Genomic DNA, 15,825 nt, shown 5'->3' with positions numbered 1-15,825 from the left:
ATGATGCTGCTATGGGGAGTGAGAGAAAAAAGCCTGCAATTTAATATGCAAGCTTTTCTCTCTCACTTCCCTCAGCAGCACTTGGCAACCCCACAAGCGCTTTGACTGCTGGTCAGGACAACCCTCTTGTCAAGTATGTCATGCCATAAATACATCATGTGGGCTATCCAACTGTGAAATCTGGCAAACAGGGTCAATTATATGGATCTGGCCTGTGGAACTAAAAGGTTCCTCACTCCTGCTTTAAACCATATAGTTAAACTTAGCTATGTTTTAAATGTGAATGCATGGTGTGCTCCTGCTACTGCCCTGCTGCCATGATTTAGCTTAGCACTACATTCAACCCCAGGCTCGTGGTTTCTCTCCAAACAAACTGTGCATCCAACAGTGAACTGGACAGTGTTGAAGGAACACCAGTGGAGAGCCAAGTTTGGGTCATGGATCAGAGCTGACTACAGAAAATAGGGAGACCCTTGTGCCTGAGGCAGTTGGACAGAGAAGCCTCACAGATCACCAGGGTCTGTAGAGCCAGAGCCTGGACCCTTGCAAACACATTCAACTGAGCTAGAAGAACCAGATGCTTTGCATTGCACACCATCAGTTGAGGGAGGGTGGCTACGGAATGAAGGACTAGTTGAAATTCCTGCACTGCAGGGGGTTTGACTAGAGAGACCCAATTACCGTATATGATCTGAAGGTGGGAGGGTCAGTCTGTTAAGGCTCTTAAATTATCTCAAGGGGGTGGAGCCTGGAGAAGGCAATATGAAGACAGAAGCATAAAGGCCTCAGTCTGAGCCAAAACTTTGTTGGAGTAAGTAGCTCACCCGAAGCTGACCATGGTCCAGGAACTTTAACTAGCTTTGCTGTGCCCCCATGCTTGCCATTTTCCCTCTGGATTCCAGCACTGGACCAGAACAGAGAACTATGAATGGTAAATCATGGCTTAAAATGATGTGTGGATGAGACCACTGACTGGTAGCAGCTCTCCAAGATTTCAAATGAGAGTATTTCCTAGCATTACTTGGTGAAGCCACCAAGCATTCAGACAGTTGCACAAGTAGTAACAGTGGTAGAAGTTCCTATAGGAATTCAAGAGTGGCTTGTAAGAGCCATGCGGTCACAGCTGCATCAAACAGCTCAGACCTCCTCACACGCTGAGCTTCTCATGTTGACTGGAGGGGAACAAGGGCTTAATGGCCTAGTCCCTCCCATGGTGAGCTAAGCCTGGCAGGACAGCACACTCTATGGTCTTAACTGCTTCATTACTATAAGCATGTTGGTTATATGAAGCTGGTTATCACACAGATATAAGGCAGCTTCCTATGGTCAAGAACCATCAGTTCACGCATACAACTACCATGGAAAAATAAAGTTAGATACTTGCATACATAAGTAAGATTTATATCATTCAACAGGCAAAGGGACCCTTTGGAGGTTTTGCCAGCAGCAAGCAATTTATTTTTAATGAACTTTACACCTGAATGGATTGCAAGTCCACACTGAAAAAGCATAATTATTATTGGCTAAAATAAATTGCTACTTTAAAAAAAAAATCCTGCCTGTGCTGCTTTCAGCATACCAGGAAAAGCCCACCCCCGCCCTGGCTTTTAACAAGACAAAGATGATAAAGTTTTGATACTCACGTGCTGCAAAAGCTTCCTGTGGCTGTTACAGTTGTTGTTTTTTTTACACTAAAATGTATTTATATTTATGTTTTTAAAATGTTTTAAGTTGCTTGCAGACCTTTGAGTAACAAACAATTAAGAAGTCTAACAAATGATAACGACAGTAATAGCTTATTATAAACTACCACTTTGGTGATAATTTTTGAAAATAAATAAATAGCTTCCTGCTGTTGCCCACCCTCTTGCTTCCAACCTCTACTGCCACACTATCCATGGTGCAGTGCCTGTACTTGCACTGGGGCAGCTGTGGTTACCCAGTTCTGTAATAGTATATGTCTACTGCTTTAAAAGACAGAGACTTGCATATGCAGCAGTTGCTTTTTAGGCTAAGCATAGGGAGTGCTATGTATATTTGCAATGATGTGCAGTGGAACATTTCCTACTGTTTAGAAATGAATCATTTCAGAACAACATATTGAATGAACAAAACAAAAATGAAGCTAAGCAACTGGTATGGATACAAAATTAGACAAATAAAAAAATCAAAGTTGTAGTTAGGACTTTTTCCTGGTAACTATCCCTAGGAAGCAAATGGGCACACAACTCAGGGCAGGCAAAAAGCAATGGATTGAATTCAATTTCACCACCTGTTCCTGCATGGTTATTTGACCCAAGGTACATCTTCACAAATGGAAGAGAAGGGGATTTTTTTTTGCCAATTCACCTTTTCCCATACAGGCCTCTGAAAAAGTGTTCCAAGGGGTTGGGGGAATCGTCAGATGGTATAGAGCTGTGTGGGAGGGGAGAAGGCAGAATTGGCAAAAATTTCCTCTACCCCTTTTCAGTTAGTGGAAGCCTCAGCTAGGCTAACCATTTGTCCATAAACAGAAGAGCACATCTAGATACAAGATACAACAGTTAAGCTTCCAGGGCCTTCATTTCTTTTTCTTCTGGGTATTAAGGAAGAAGTAAGATATTTACACAGCATATAAAAGCACACTTTACTACCTTCATTTACCAGGCAAACATGCTAAATTAAATCTCAATGCATTTAGGGAATTGAGTACTTTTCTGTTTCAGTTTTCTTGAGACAACCCATACTAATATATACACTGCCCAATAAACAAACATTCTACAGTGATATCTGCATGAGCATTCTGCAATTAATAAAATTCTGCAACTTGTATAAAATGTGTGAATGAAGAAAACTTGCACAAGTTTCCACAGTGAATAAAAATGACAATTACATAATTGTATACTATTTTGCTATCATGGGGAGAGGGAAGGAACCTGCAGAGCAATGATACACTACCGAGTTGTTGTTATCTGCAATTATATCCCACCTTTTTCTCCAAAGAGCTCAAGGTGGTAGACATGCTTCTCCCCCTCCTCATTTAATTCCCACAACAACCCTGTGAGGTAGGATAGGCTAAGAGGCAGTGACTGACCCAAGGTCATCCAGTGAACATCACGGCTGAGAGGGGTCCTAGTCAGGTGCTCTAACCACTACACCACACTGGTTCCTATTAGAGATTATGTACATTAACAGAGCACTTCTAAGAACAAGTCTACTTCTACATATGCTCCATTAAGTTCAATGGGACATACTCACAGCTAAATGAGTATGGTACTGCAGCCTAAATGTTCTGTGTAGCCAGATATTCAAATGACACCTACATTTTTACTGTAAAGAGCAATATCCAAGCACTGAGGCACTTCTGAGTGACTCCCAGTTCCCATTGGAGTTTTCCCATTGGCTTTTCACTTCACAGATATTGTGAGCTCTCACATTTGCACTTTGAAAACATTAACTCTCTCCACTCAGCTGGGTCAGAAGACGTCAGCATTTATTATGTTTTCAAACTTTCTAAATTTCTTGGCCCACTCCAGTTCTAGATTTTAAGCAGCTAAAATTATTATTTTGAGCATACGGGTTGACTAGCCTCTTGACCACTCCTAGCTGGCAAAAGCACTTAGTTGATAATTTGCATAGTGAACAAGTCTATTTTATGTCAACTAGATACCTTATCTAGATACCCTGGTTCTCCAGCTAAGGATGGAAGGCTACAACTAATCTGTTGTGGTCCTTGGCCTTGAAAAAGTTATGTACCCTTGCAACAGCATGTCCCAGATATGAAACTACCAAAATCAGAAGTGGATTCCCTGGCTACAATAAACTTACAGAAATAAAAGATTGTGAAACAGGAGTTACCACCACAACAATCATTGTCATAATTATTCATTTCTATGGTGATTTTAGCATATAACAGTCTTTACAATTCTCATTATCTCATTCTTTACAGAGCAACTAACTGTCAGATGAATAATTAAAATGATAAGTCTACAGATGAAGGACAACAGCTTTCTAGAACAGATTTGGAAAACATCTTTCAAATTGGGCACCAAAACCTATTTAAGGAACTAGAATTTAATTCTTCAACATAAATTAAGGACAGGGACAGAAAACAAGATGACACAATTCTCATGCTTTGACAAACCTACATGGCTTTGGAGCTGATTCTCCCCCCACCCCACCCCACCCCCAAAAAGAAGAGTCACCAAATTGGTCATTTATGACAAGCTCCATAAGGAGTGCTGCTGCTGCTGGGCAGAGGGCTCAGTTTTCTTTTTAATTGCTTTTATTTTTTATCTATGTCATTTTAAATTGTGATTGATATTAATGCTGTATTCTTAGTTTTAGATTTTATGATTCATGTGGAAATTGTTTTCCATCTGGTTGTGTACTTTTTGATGTGCTTTATTTATTGTTTATGACTTTGCTATGTTGGTAATTAAATCTTGTCATGTTGTAAGCCGCCTTGAGCATTATTTTATCTATGGAAAGGCGGCATACAAATAAAATAATGAATGAATTTATGAGCACTACTTCACTGGGTTAGTTCAGAAATAAGAAGTGAAATCTAGATGTGCAAGGGAAGAGAGAAACACCAAGAACATGCTTCATTCACTTAGTGCCAGATCATGGTTTGGCTGATCTTGGCACTAAGTGAATGAAGTTTGTGATGTTTCTACTCTAAGTTATCCAGAGAATGTATTTGAATAGTGGTGTATAAATTTAATTAAAACTGCTACATAAACAAGCTTCAGACTGATATACTGCTACATCCCCTCCCCTCCTCCAACATGGATACAGTTTATTTCATTTGAACTGGGACAAAATGTACTTAGTTTAAACTTTTAAGTTTATGGTTTGTCCAAACAACCCAACTTCAAATACTTCCACCCACTCACTGCATTACAATGCTCAACTTTTACTAGCTACTGGGATAAACTTTTCAGATATTTATATTGCTTATAAAACAAATATATTTTTAAAGTTTTGTTTACTAAATGGAAATCAAGCAAACATGTTACAGGGAACCCACAACTTAAGCAGGGTAGGGGTTATGTTCCGCAGATTGTGCCTAAAGCCAAAACCATGTATGGTCAAAACCCATTGGGTTAAATGGTGGGTGGATCTGCCAATATGCTTTTTCCTGGTACCCCACCCCCTTTCTAATCTTGTTACTTTTTTGTCGTACACACAAAGCTGAATGCCCACAAGTTAAATGCGTATAGGACAATGGAAAAAATCTAATTCAAATTTTCCCAGAAAACCCCCATTAATCATGGGGAAATGGGCTGAAGGCTGGAACCTAAATCCCTATACAGTGACTGCATCTTACGTGATGGATAGGTTCTGGACAGAGCGAACATACACAAAATTGCATATAGTCAAGAACCTTGGACTCCTCAGAATCACCACATTCCATCCCAGGTGGGGCCCTGGAAAATCACCTCCCTCTTTTCCTAGCTCTAAATGCTCACTGCAGGATTGGTTCTGACACCACTTTCCTCACTGCTAGCGGGTCAGCTGGCAGCACAGCCTCTTGACTAGAGAGCAACCGCAACAATGCCGCCACTTCTCCACTCCGCTCAGTGATGTTCCTTGCAGAAAAATGGCTAGACGCTGTTTTAAAAGAGGAACTTTTTTCCTTGGTTCCCTACTTGAGGGGTCTTTCCCCCATAATCCCAGAGGCTGAAGCCAAGAATATGAAGCTGAATCTGCATAAGTAAAATGTGTGTAAGATGTAGAGGAATTTCAGTTCTTACCAAGTCTACTATGAAACTTCATTTATAGTAGAAAAAGAAACCCGCACAATTAATATCCATTTGAACTAACAACCCATATCCTTAACATAATGCATAAAAGTTGCAATTATACTGTAATTTACATCCACAGTAAGGTGGTTAGAATTACAGCCAAGAACACCCAAATCTAATCCTGACCTCTTTATACACAGGGGCACAAGCAAAATTCGTAATAATTAAAAGAAATTTTCCATTTTAAGAAGTTGCTTCTATCCAGGCATGCTATCATCCCAATAATCAATCAAGTACTGTAAGTTTTTCCCGCCTTGGGAGCTGACAAAATATTAAACTGCATCTGGAAAATATTTATTATGTGCTGCATTAATTAAAAGATATGCCATTCAACAGTTAGTGGTACAAAACATCTAAGTGTTTTTAAATTTAAGTAAACTTTTGGTGCTGTGTAGATAGGCAAGACTTCTGCACAGTACTCAACCTCCTAGAATAGAAGTTAGCCCAACTAGACTGCAATACAACAGTTACCTGGGAATAAATATAATTCAGTCGGACTAAGTTCCAATCAAAAATGCACAAGATGTGACTGTAAATATATTGACTTGGATACTAAGGTTGCAGTTCTTTACTCATTTATCTGGAAGTAAGTGCCCTTGAACTCAACTTCTGGTTAGGCACCACAGAATTTTACCACAAGTTGTTTTTCTGCTTTTATTAGGGAATGAAATTTCCACTGATTTATCCTTCAGTTTGCAGCCCCCTGCATCATTTCCATGGGTCCCCAACAGTCAGGAACAGACTTGGGGGGATAAGGAAAGCCCCATTCATGGAACTCTATTCCATTTGTTAGAGAAGTTAGGATCTAATCCATTATGGCCCCATCAGAAATTGCATGGGGGAAAAGCAACTCACACATATAACCAGCATCCTCTTCTTCATCCAAGATGCAGCAGGCATGCCATCTGTTCTATATAGCAAATGCCACCCATTCTATGTCATGACATCATAAAACATGAGTGAGGCTGCAGCAAAATTCTGGTTAAAAAAACATGCAGCTTGACCAGCAAGAAGGAAAATTTAAAACAGGTTGCTCATCTATAAGATATAGAGTTGCTTGCACATTAGCCCATTTCTCTGCAATTACTATCCTTCATTTGCTGCAGAGAATCCAGTGATCATTGCCAAACCATATCATTCTGCTGTTTTCTGACAGGGTTTGGGGATATCCCATCTTTCTGTATGAGTTTTCCTATGTATCCTGGGCCCAGTGCTACAGATGCTCCACTATACAGTTCCTTCCTCCTTAGCTGAACTTTGGGATTAAAAAAAATAAAGTACAAGAGCAATAAAGTACAACACTTTCATTATTTTGATACAAGCACAAATATTTGAATAAAAAACAAATGAATGAGCCAACAACAGGCCTGCTCAAGCTGCAAGCAGGAAACAGCTAACTGGATAGCAAACGGAGGAGAAAGGCTAATCAAAAGGCCAGTTCATAATGCCCATGACCAGAATGCAGCCCCTCAAAAAATCCCAACTGAAGAGCCAGGATGAGGAGAAGCAAGATTTTTGATGAATGAGACTTACTTATGAATAAATGAGTTAGGATCCTGTCTGTGGGGATGCGTACTGGAGAACTGTGGAAATAATCTTTTTCTATACTCATTGGTGGTACCAATCTTCCAAAGCAACTTTGTAGGAAGCAAGTAGTTTTGGATTAAGAAGATTCACAATTATGAATAACTTTACTACTGACAACAATGATACTGATGCCCTTGACCAATACTGTATTTTCCTTGTCTTCTAAACTAATTTTAAGATAATTTGCCATTGTTGTGTATCAGACTTGTGTTTGACCCTTCCAGATGCATATTTTGACATTTTCTTTCAGTTTCTCTATAAAACTTAAAGATGCATGCAATTTCTAAAATACCAATTACAGCTACAACCATGGCTTTGAATCAAAACTGGAAAACATTTGAATTCCTAGTAACCTCCATATAATATTTTGTGATCAGCCCTTAGAAAGCATTTAAATATGTAGCCTCCAGCATCAGATTATTAAGCATCTGAATGAATGGCCTAGGGTTTTTTGGTCTCTGTGTTTGACACCAGTTCTTACTTAGAATGTAATAAATATAGCAGCATCCCAGACCCAGTTGATAAGCTTTTATATCAAACTGAATGCAAACCACCAAATACATGATAAACCTTCTGTTTTTCTATCTAAAAGCCTGGGAAAACCATGGTTGTCAAGCATTCAGTAAGTCTTAATGTAAGTTGGTTGGCTGTGTTCAGGTCACACATTACAAAGGCTTGCTCTCAAGGCTATTTCATTTATGGGTCACAAAGGAGAAGTGAAAACAACACTAGTGATCAAGCTTGTTCCGAATGACACTGATAAAGCTTCTAAAGGTTAGTGGAACTAATACAACCTTACATCTGAAGCATCTTTCCACACAAGAAAAGTTGCCTTATCCAGTTTACAAGACTTTATCCTTTATGAAACCCTAGCATTAACCACTAGTACAAAATCCCCACCATCAGGATTACTTTGCCATTTGTAATCCACATCTTGACTAACAAGCCCCAAAGCCACCATCTTGGTGCCTAAATTTCATCTTTTTCACCCTTATAATCATGATCCTCCAGTTCCCTAACCCACCTATTACACTTTATTCATGCTTTCCCTCACCCTCCCAACAGACATATACCATTACCAGCCTTGACACCCATTAATATTCCAAAGATTCAAGAAGTACCCACCCATCCCCTTTCCACAGTACTGTATTCACCCCAGGTGCCTCACCCTTGACACCCTAATCTTTCAACTCACAATCGCCCGCTCACTGTAGTCATCAATGGACCAGTTAACTCCCCAACATTTCTTAGCCCCCCCCCAAAAAATATGTCCCATCATCCCAACAGCCACTTCAAACTCATAACTCCCCGTACAACCAACTTGACTCCCACCATTTCTAAGACCATGCACCCCCACCCCCAACATCCTTGGCAACCGTTATCTTTCCGGCTCCCCAACAGGTACGCTTATCTGACTCCTCCTAGGTCCCGCCCACTGCAGCCTAAGCCCCGCCCATTCACTCACGGGCGCGCGGTCCTGGCCCCTCCTCTTTGGCCGCCGCCATATTGAGGGGGGGGGCGCTGCCTCAGAGGAGGGGAGGAGAAGTTGTTGTTTTTTCCTCACCCCTTGGCTGAGGTGGTTGGGGGCAGGCGCTGTAACCTCAGGGGGCGCTCCAAGGGATGGATATCCAGCGGCCGTGAGGAGGCGAGCAAAGGCGGAGAGTAAGAAGCGCCTCCCTCTGGAACTCACGGAAGGGGGGGTCCTTCTCCGTCAAAATAATAATAGTAATAACAATAATTAAAAAAAACACACAACAATTGTGGTGACGGCCGGACTCAACCCTCCAGGCCCCGCGAGCCCCTTAAAGCTGCAAAGACCTGCCCAACCAGCGAGGGGTGGGGAGAACTTCACTGCGCATGCGTTCAGCGCACGCGCACGCCTGCCGGCCTGAAGCCCTGCCTTCTTTTTCCCCTTCTCCTCCTCCTTTTCCCCACCCCTTCGCGCATGTGCCTTGGGGAGTCTCTCTGCTCGCTCGTAGGGAGAAATGGAATTAGGACGGGTCCAGGAATGGCGCCCTCTTAAAGGGCCATTCATCAATTTCGGGTCGGGGGCGGTTGAGATAGATCAAAACTAAGCAAAAGGGATAATAAGAAAACGTGTGCAAAAGGAATAAAGGTTAAAAAAATCTTTAAAATATGAGGTGAGCTGCTTGGGGAACTCTTAGAAGAAGCAGTGCTCCATTTCCACAGCACATAAGGTCCCCAATGCCTCAGTGCTCAGACCTCAAAGTGTGCAAAGGTGTGGCTCATGCTATGGTTGCTTCTTCAGCCATTATTTTTGAGCACAGTTTTCTTTTTTGGTAAAAGACTTTTTTCAAACTATTTAAAAAATAGTTCTGCTAAATTTATTCTAAGATTCAAAAACCTTAGATGTGAATCATGTGGTCACATAGTTCCATTGTACGTAGAAAACCGTTATCAAACACCAATAAAAAAGAATGCTGGAAACTATTTTTAAATCTGTCATGGTGTAAGCTGCCTTAAAGGTGGGATAGAAATATTTTTAATAAAATATTAAGAAAAATAAGGCAACTCAAGGATGGATAAATGACTGACAAGATCACATCATTAACCGATCAGACAAATACCACATACTGAAGTTACAAAATCCATTGTCTTTCAAAGGGTAAATTTAACAAAATAAAAGCACTTAAGTAAATATAAAGTTATTGGTCAGTATTCAACTAAATTTTACTCCGAGCAGATCCATTAACCCACAACCCTGAGATTGAGATTAAGAGTCTTATGCTCAACCAAGTCATCCCAACTGCAGTGAAGACACCAACCCAGTATGTGGCAGCTGTAGAAAAGGCAAATTCTATGCTGGTGATTATAAACATAAAATACATTATAGGGTTAGCAAGACAGCCATAGCAGAGAGAGAGAAATAATATACATGTGCACAATTTTTAAATGAAAATGTAATAAAATCCAAAAACAATCAGAAATAGACCATTTTGATTCAGAACTCATATCTCCCTTTAATAATCATGACCTAGTTTTGAGGGCTATCACAAGGAACTTGGCTATATTTTTAGTTACCTTAGGGTTGGAATCGGCTGTTAAAATTTAAACATAGAATTCAAATGCCTTACACATAAATGAAATATGCTGGGGGGAAAGAACAGGCCAATCATATGCATACTTATTTGGAAGTATGCCCTCCTTAGAAATTCACAGGACTTACTTTTAAGTAAGTGTCCATAGGATAGAAACTTAAGATCCAATTTCTCCATAAAAGTACATCAGGGCAGAAAATAACACATTGTTGTTATGGCATCTTGTCTATCTCTTTTTGTACCTACTGTGTAACCGACTCTAAGGGATTAGGACAGTTGTCAGCAATTGCATATAAACTGAAACAACAATTATTCCTGAGTTTGAAAAGCTAATGTAAAGCACTTAAGGATCTATCAAAGTGCATTTAAGCATTAAAAATTGTGGTAACGTTTAGATCAGAAGCAGGGAAGCTGTGGCCCCTTGACCAAACCTGGCCCATCAGGAGGTTCAAGTTGGTCCACAAGCATATTTTCCCACAAACCTTGCTCACCTGTCCATCAGCTGGCACTACTGTGTGTGATTCAATCCCTTTCCACCCATCCCCAAAAATGAACTTTGACAGATGGGCACAACCACTCACCTAATATCAGTAGGATGTCAGATATTGACAGGTGAGTGGCCCCATCCACTATATCAAAGTTGATCTGCAGTGGAAGGTAAATACCTGCCCCAATGGGGCAAAATATTTCCCCACACCTATTTATATATATTGCCTGAGGTGTCAAATAACTGCTTAGGTTTGCATGAGGTGCTTCTGCTTATGAAATCTTCTATATGCCCCTGAAAAGGCAGAGATACCTTGTGAATTCAGGGCCTATTCATTTTATGTTTTGTTTATATTTACATTTTAAGTGCTTAAATTCAACCTGGGAATATGATTGGGGATGGCAGTAATAGAAATATATGTAATAAATAATTACCCTTGAGGCAACCTCCATCAGTTCAGGTAGAGAGAATCTCAGCATACCAACATTTCTTGCAATCTCTCCCTAACATCAAAACATCAGGTTAAAAACAGATTTTATTGCTGGCCATAGACACACACGACTGAACGCTAAACAGGACATCTGTTAAATATTCAGATTTCTTTTCTATATTTACAAAGAGCAGTTGGTAAGTATGAAAAAGGCTGCAACAATATTACAAAATAAAGAATCCTACAAAATAAATAAGGTGTCTTTAAGAAGACCGACTTCTGCTGGACAAGGGCTACGCCAGTTTCCTCTTTGGTTCAATGTGACAGATTGCTGGGGGGGAGGAAGGGGGATGAGTTGCTGCCACAGCCATTGGGAATGTGTGTGGTGGGGGCGAGGAGCACTTTCCTGATGGCCTAGAAGGGGAGGGTGGCAGAAAGAGCAATCCGTTCAGCCATGTATCATTCCACATCCTCTGTGCGGAAGGGAATTGAAGCAGGGAGAGGCAAGAGTTCAGTCTGCAGGGGAGGGGGCAATCCCCATTACCATGGCACTGGTGATGTCATTGGGATGCACTCTGCAGAGGACAAAAGGCTCGCATGGGAGCTGAAATCACACTGATTATTTTGCTCATTTGGATCTTTCCTTATGCTGAAGCCAGTGTGCCTTGCATCATCTGTGCCTCTGAATCTTTCTCTCTCCCCTGCCTGCCCCCAACTCACACACAGGCCTGATTGTAAAACAATGTCACTCATGTTCAATTTGCATGCATTCAGCAGCCTCAGATGTGCACTCACTGGAGAGTTTCTACGAACACACCATAAAACACCTTAATTTATTTAAAAATATGTATATGCCACCTATTTTGAAACACCTTGAGGCAGTTTGCAATAAAATCCATTTTAAATAATACGACATCAAGGAAACAAACCCAGCAGCATTAACAGCAACAGTGCTGACAAATGGCTGGCATACAGAACTGGGGAAGGAGTCATTAAAAAGGTACAGTTTCAGTGTGCATTGAATCTGCTTGGCATCCAACATGTTAGTGTGCTTCTAGATGGAAGAGTTTACAGAAGTCAGGATACCTTTAGCAACCCACCAGCCACACCTGAATAATGTTGTTGTTGTTGTGGTGGTTAATATGGTAAATAGGTAAAGCATAAACAATATTATATGAGCTAGGTGCAGAATAGAACCATATAAAAAATAATGGCTCTGTACTTATAGGAATAATCTGCCTGAAGAAATTCAAACAAGGAGGACCCACCCCCCCAGATTATATTTTAACATTATTTTAATTAGATTTTCAATTATGCATTTAATATAAATATATATATATAAACAGACAAAGGAAAGAGTGCAAATATAACCCAAACATGGGATGAATATGAAGTCAAAAGCTTACTGATGTACAATTGTGAGGAAGAAAAAAAATCCATCTACAATGGATTCGGCTGTGGCTCCGATCTGGTGGAACGCTCTGCCACAAGAGATTAGGGCCCTGTGGGACTTGACATCTTTCCGCAGGGCCTGCAAGACAGAGCTGTTCCGCCAAGCCTTTGGCCAGGGCACAGCCTGACTCCCTCCTTTGGCAATCTACCCAATGTTTGCCATCAACTTGATTTGAAGTAATTTTTTAAATGAAATGATTTTAAACTGTTGTCTTATTTTATTGTTGTTAGCTGCCCTGAGCCCGGCTTCAGCTGAGGAGGGCAGGATATAAATAAAAATTTATTATTATTATTACAATGAGACAAGCATAGAAAAGTCTTACGACATACAGGACATAAGACGTATACTGTATAGGACTGCATATCTGATGTACTGGGATACAAAATAAGTTCTACCAAATAGCACTGAACAACTGTTATTTCTTTTTCTCTTGTAAGAGGTGTATGTTATGGGTAATTTTTTCAGGCACAGCAATAGGCCAAATATTGCTGTATCAGGCTTGGAGAATCAAGCGTTTTGTTTCAAAGTCTTAAATTGTTTAGCTGTATTTTGTTGGGCTGCAGTTAATAGAAATAATAAAAGTGGTTTAGATTTAATATATTTGCTTGGCCCATAGAACACTGATAATAAGAACAGTTTGGGTACAAAAGCAGTGGGTTCCTTTCCTATCCTAAAAAGTTCATTGTGGACTGGGACCCAACATGTGGGGGCATTGCCACCAAAGGCAGAAGTATGTTCCTTAATAGCACATCACCTCCAGCAGTTAAGGATTTTAGCAGACGTGATATGAGCTAATTGTGCTGGGGTTCTGTAACAAGATCCCAGGGCAGTGTGACTCATGAAGGATTGCCTCTTGGTAGTTTGGGTCTACAGGCTCTGAGGTGCCATAGCCCTTTCAACAAGATACACAGGCCTCCTCCAGACACTTGCTTTACTGTGCATTCATGATGATCTGTGTATTGGGGCACTGTTAGGGTTACATATGATGCTGTTTTCAGTACTGTTATCAGAATTTTAAGGTCTCAAATATAGAATATTCATAAATGCACACATATCTATGAACCATGTGTCTGAAATAGTATGGGAGAGCAATCCTGAAGCCATTTTGACTCCCAATGACCTCAAATATTCCTCTGCAGTAAGGGAGGCAAATGGCGAAAGCCTTCCCATTGTCTTGCAAATCCTGTCTTAAGGGCTTATTTGTGTATGAATAGGGTGAGCCTGTGACATGGATTCAGGAACTAAAGTATTAACAATCACAAAAGAATGGCCAGACTGCCCAGGTAATGCAGTCAGTGACCATTATCAGGTATCCTGGCAGGCAGGATTTCTGCTGTAGACTGCCTCCTTCTGTGATGTATGTATGATGTTTTCGGGGGTGGTCTTGGGCTACAGGGTGGGCAATTTCAAAGGTCTATATAAGAGCTTGTGCACCATTGTTCAGGGTTCTCCTCCCTCTTGTGTGTGGTGAGTGGGGACCCTGTTGCAACAGTTCCTTTAATAAAGATCAGGCTTACTAGCTGCTTTGCTTCTCAATATACTCTAGTTGGCCTCCGTTATTTTCTCCTACCGATAGGACTCTATACAGGCTCTGGAATACCCCATAAGGGAAAGGGAGCAGTTTAACAATGTCCTCTCCCTCTTTAGGTGGCAGGGTGCCTTATTTTGCTTACACGTGTCATCATCTTTTATTTTTTATTTAAATAATTATTACCACTATGACTATGGACCTCAAAACCTGGATGTGGCCTGGACTTCTTCGGACCTTTGAGGGGGGCCTGTTCATTACCCACTGTGCTCCGACAGAAAGCCCTTCTGATCCACTTGTTTTTGCAGCCTTTTTACTGAGTTTTACTCTCTTCCTCCTGATTTGGGTGGTTGTTGTGCTCTGCATTTTAGTGTCTTCAGGTTGGATATTAGTTTTATTATTTCTGTCTTTCACTGCTGGTTTTATTGTTGTGGTTGTTGTCTATTGCATTTGAATTGGAAGTCACTCTGTAATAATTTTACCCTTAAAGATGGTCTAAACATTTTTTCAGTAAGTAAATGCACACTCATTTAAAAAGTGGGGGGAAGAGCCAATGGGATGTAGTGATTTGGACTGTTGGACTGGTGTTCACACTGCCACTCAGCAATGAAACTCACAAACTGCATACACATTAACAGAAATGGAGATGATTGAAAGATGAGATACTGTGCATCGTGTAACATAAAACATATTCATTCTAATCCATTACATTGTTTCAACATATTGTAAATCTGGAAATTTTGATGTAACTTACTTTAAACATTCAGGAAGGCTGTGTGTGTGTGAGAGAGAGGGGGGGGGGAGAGAGAGACTAGTATCTATTAAATACATCACTGAGAGGCAGCGTCTCTTTTGTATAAGGATCTGGCTTCATTTGCTAAGAAATAATTCTGCAGCTGCCAGGCCTTCTGTTCACTAAACTGCATGACAGGCGTGGGGTGGTGAGGAGTTGCTGGGTGAAACATTAGACCCTTTGGAATTCAGCTTCCTTCTTTTGTCCCACCCATTGGTAGACACTTCCTGGACTTCGTCCATCTGGGGAGAGGGTGGGAGGAGGAGAGCAGCTGCTGATCTATTTCAAAATGAAGGGTTTTTGTGGGAGGATAATGTTCATTTTAACCCCCAATCTGAGACGGTGTGCATGTTAGAGGCAGTTTGAAGCTAAACCCTGCACAGGTTAATTGCTGGCCCCCACCAGATTGGTGTATTGTTTCACGAGTGTATTCCACAACGTGCAATTGGCACAATAATAGTACTGTATGCTAGTGGCGGACTGGCCGCACATCATTCAGTGTTATGTTGTTCTGCAATACTTCTCTAATTTAGCCACAACAAAAGTTTGTGGTGGGGGAGGCCTGGAACATTTGTCATATGAAAAGTTCCAGGATTTCTGCAGGAAGCTACAGGGCATGCACCTATTATAAATTAAGCAGTATGTACAGCATATCCTGAAACATTTGCAAACAGTTCAGTGGTACCTCGGGTTACATAC

At 40.8% G+C, this 15,825-nt stretch overlaps 1 protein-coding gene across 12 annotated transcripts in view; it reads right to left on the bottom strand.

The window, feature by feature from the left end:
- The window catches only part of ZMYM4 (zinc finger MYM-type containing 4), a 56,635-nt gene extending 41,336 nt beyond the window's left edge, over positions 1–15,299 (bottom strand). For 3 of the 12 annotated variants that reach the window (XM_083625437.1, XM_083625429.1, XM_083625426.1), the window contains exon 1: positions 8,842–9,224. Coding sequence is in view for 2 of the 12 variants with exons in the window: in XM_083625424.1 (XP_083481550.1) it covers positions 11,357–11,425; positions 15,088–15,096 (78 nt within the window). In the remaining 10 variants the exon portion in view is untranslated. Of the gene's footprint in view, positions 1–6,644; positions 6,691–8,841; positions 9,235–11,356; positions 11,426–15,087 lie in introns of those variants that run through there. The other 9 variants (XM_083625435.1, XM_083625433.1, XM_083625427.1 and 6 more) reach the window with 7 other exon arrangements.
- Between the last annotated feature and the right edge of the window lie 526 nt (positions 15,300–15,825).

The sequence above is a fragment of the Podarcis filfolensis genome (genome assembly GCF_964270895.1).
Source record: "Podarcis filfolensis genome assembly, chromosome: 8".
NCBI lineage: Eukaryota > Metazoa > Chordata > Lepidosauria > Squamata > Lacertidae > Podarcis > Podarcis filfolensis.
Note: the sequence above shows the minus strand (reverse complement) of the source record. Positions and strands in the feature narration are given on the sequence as shown.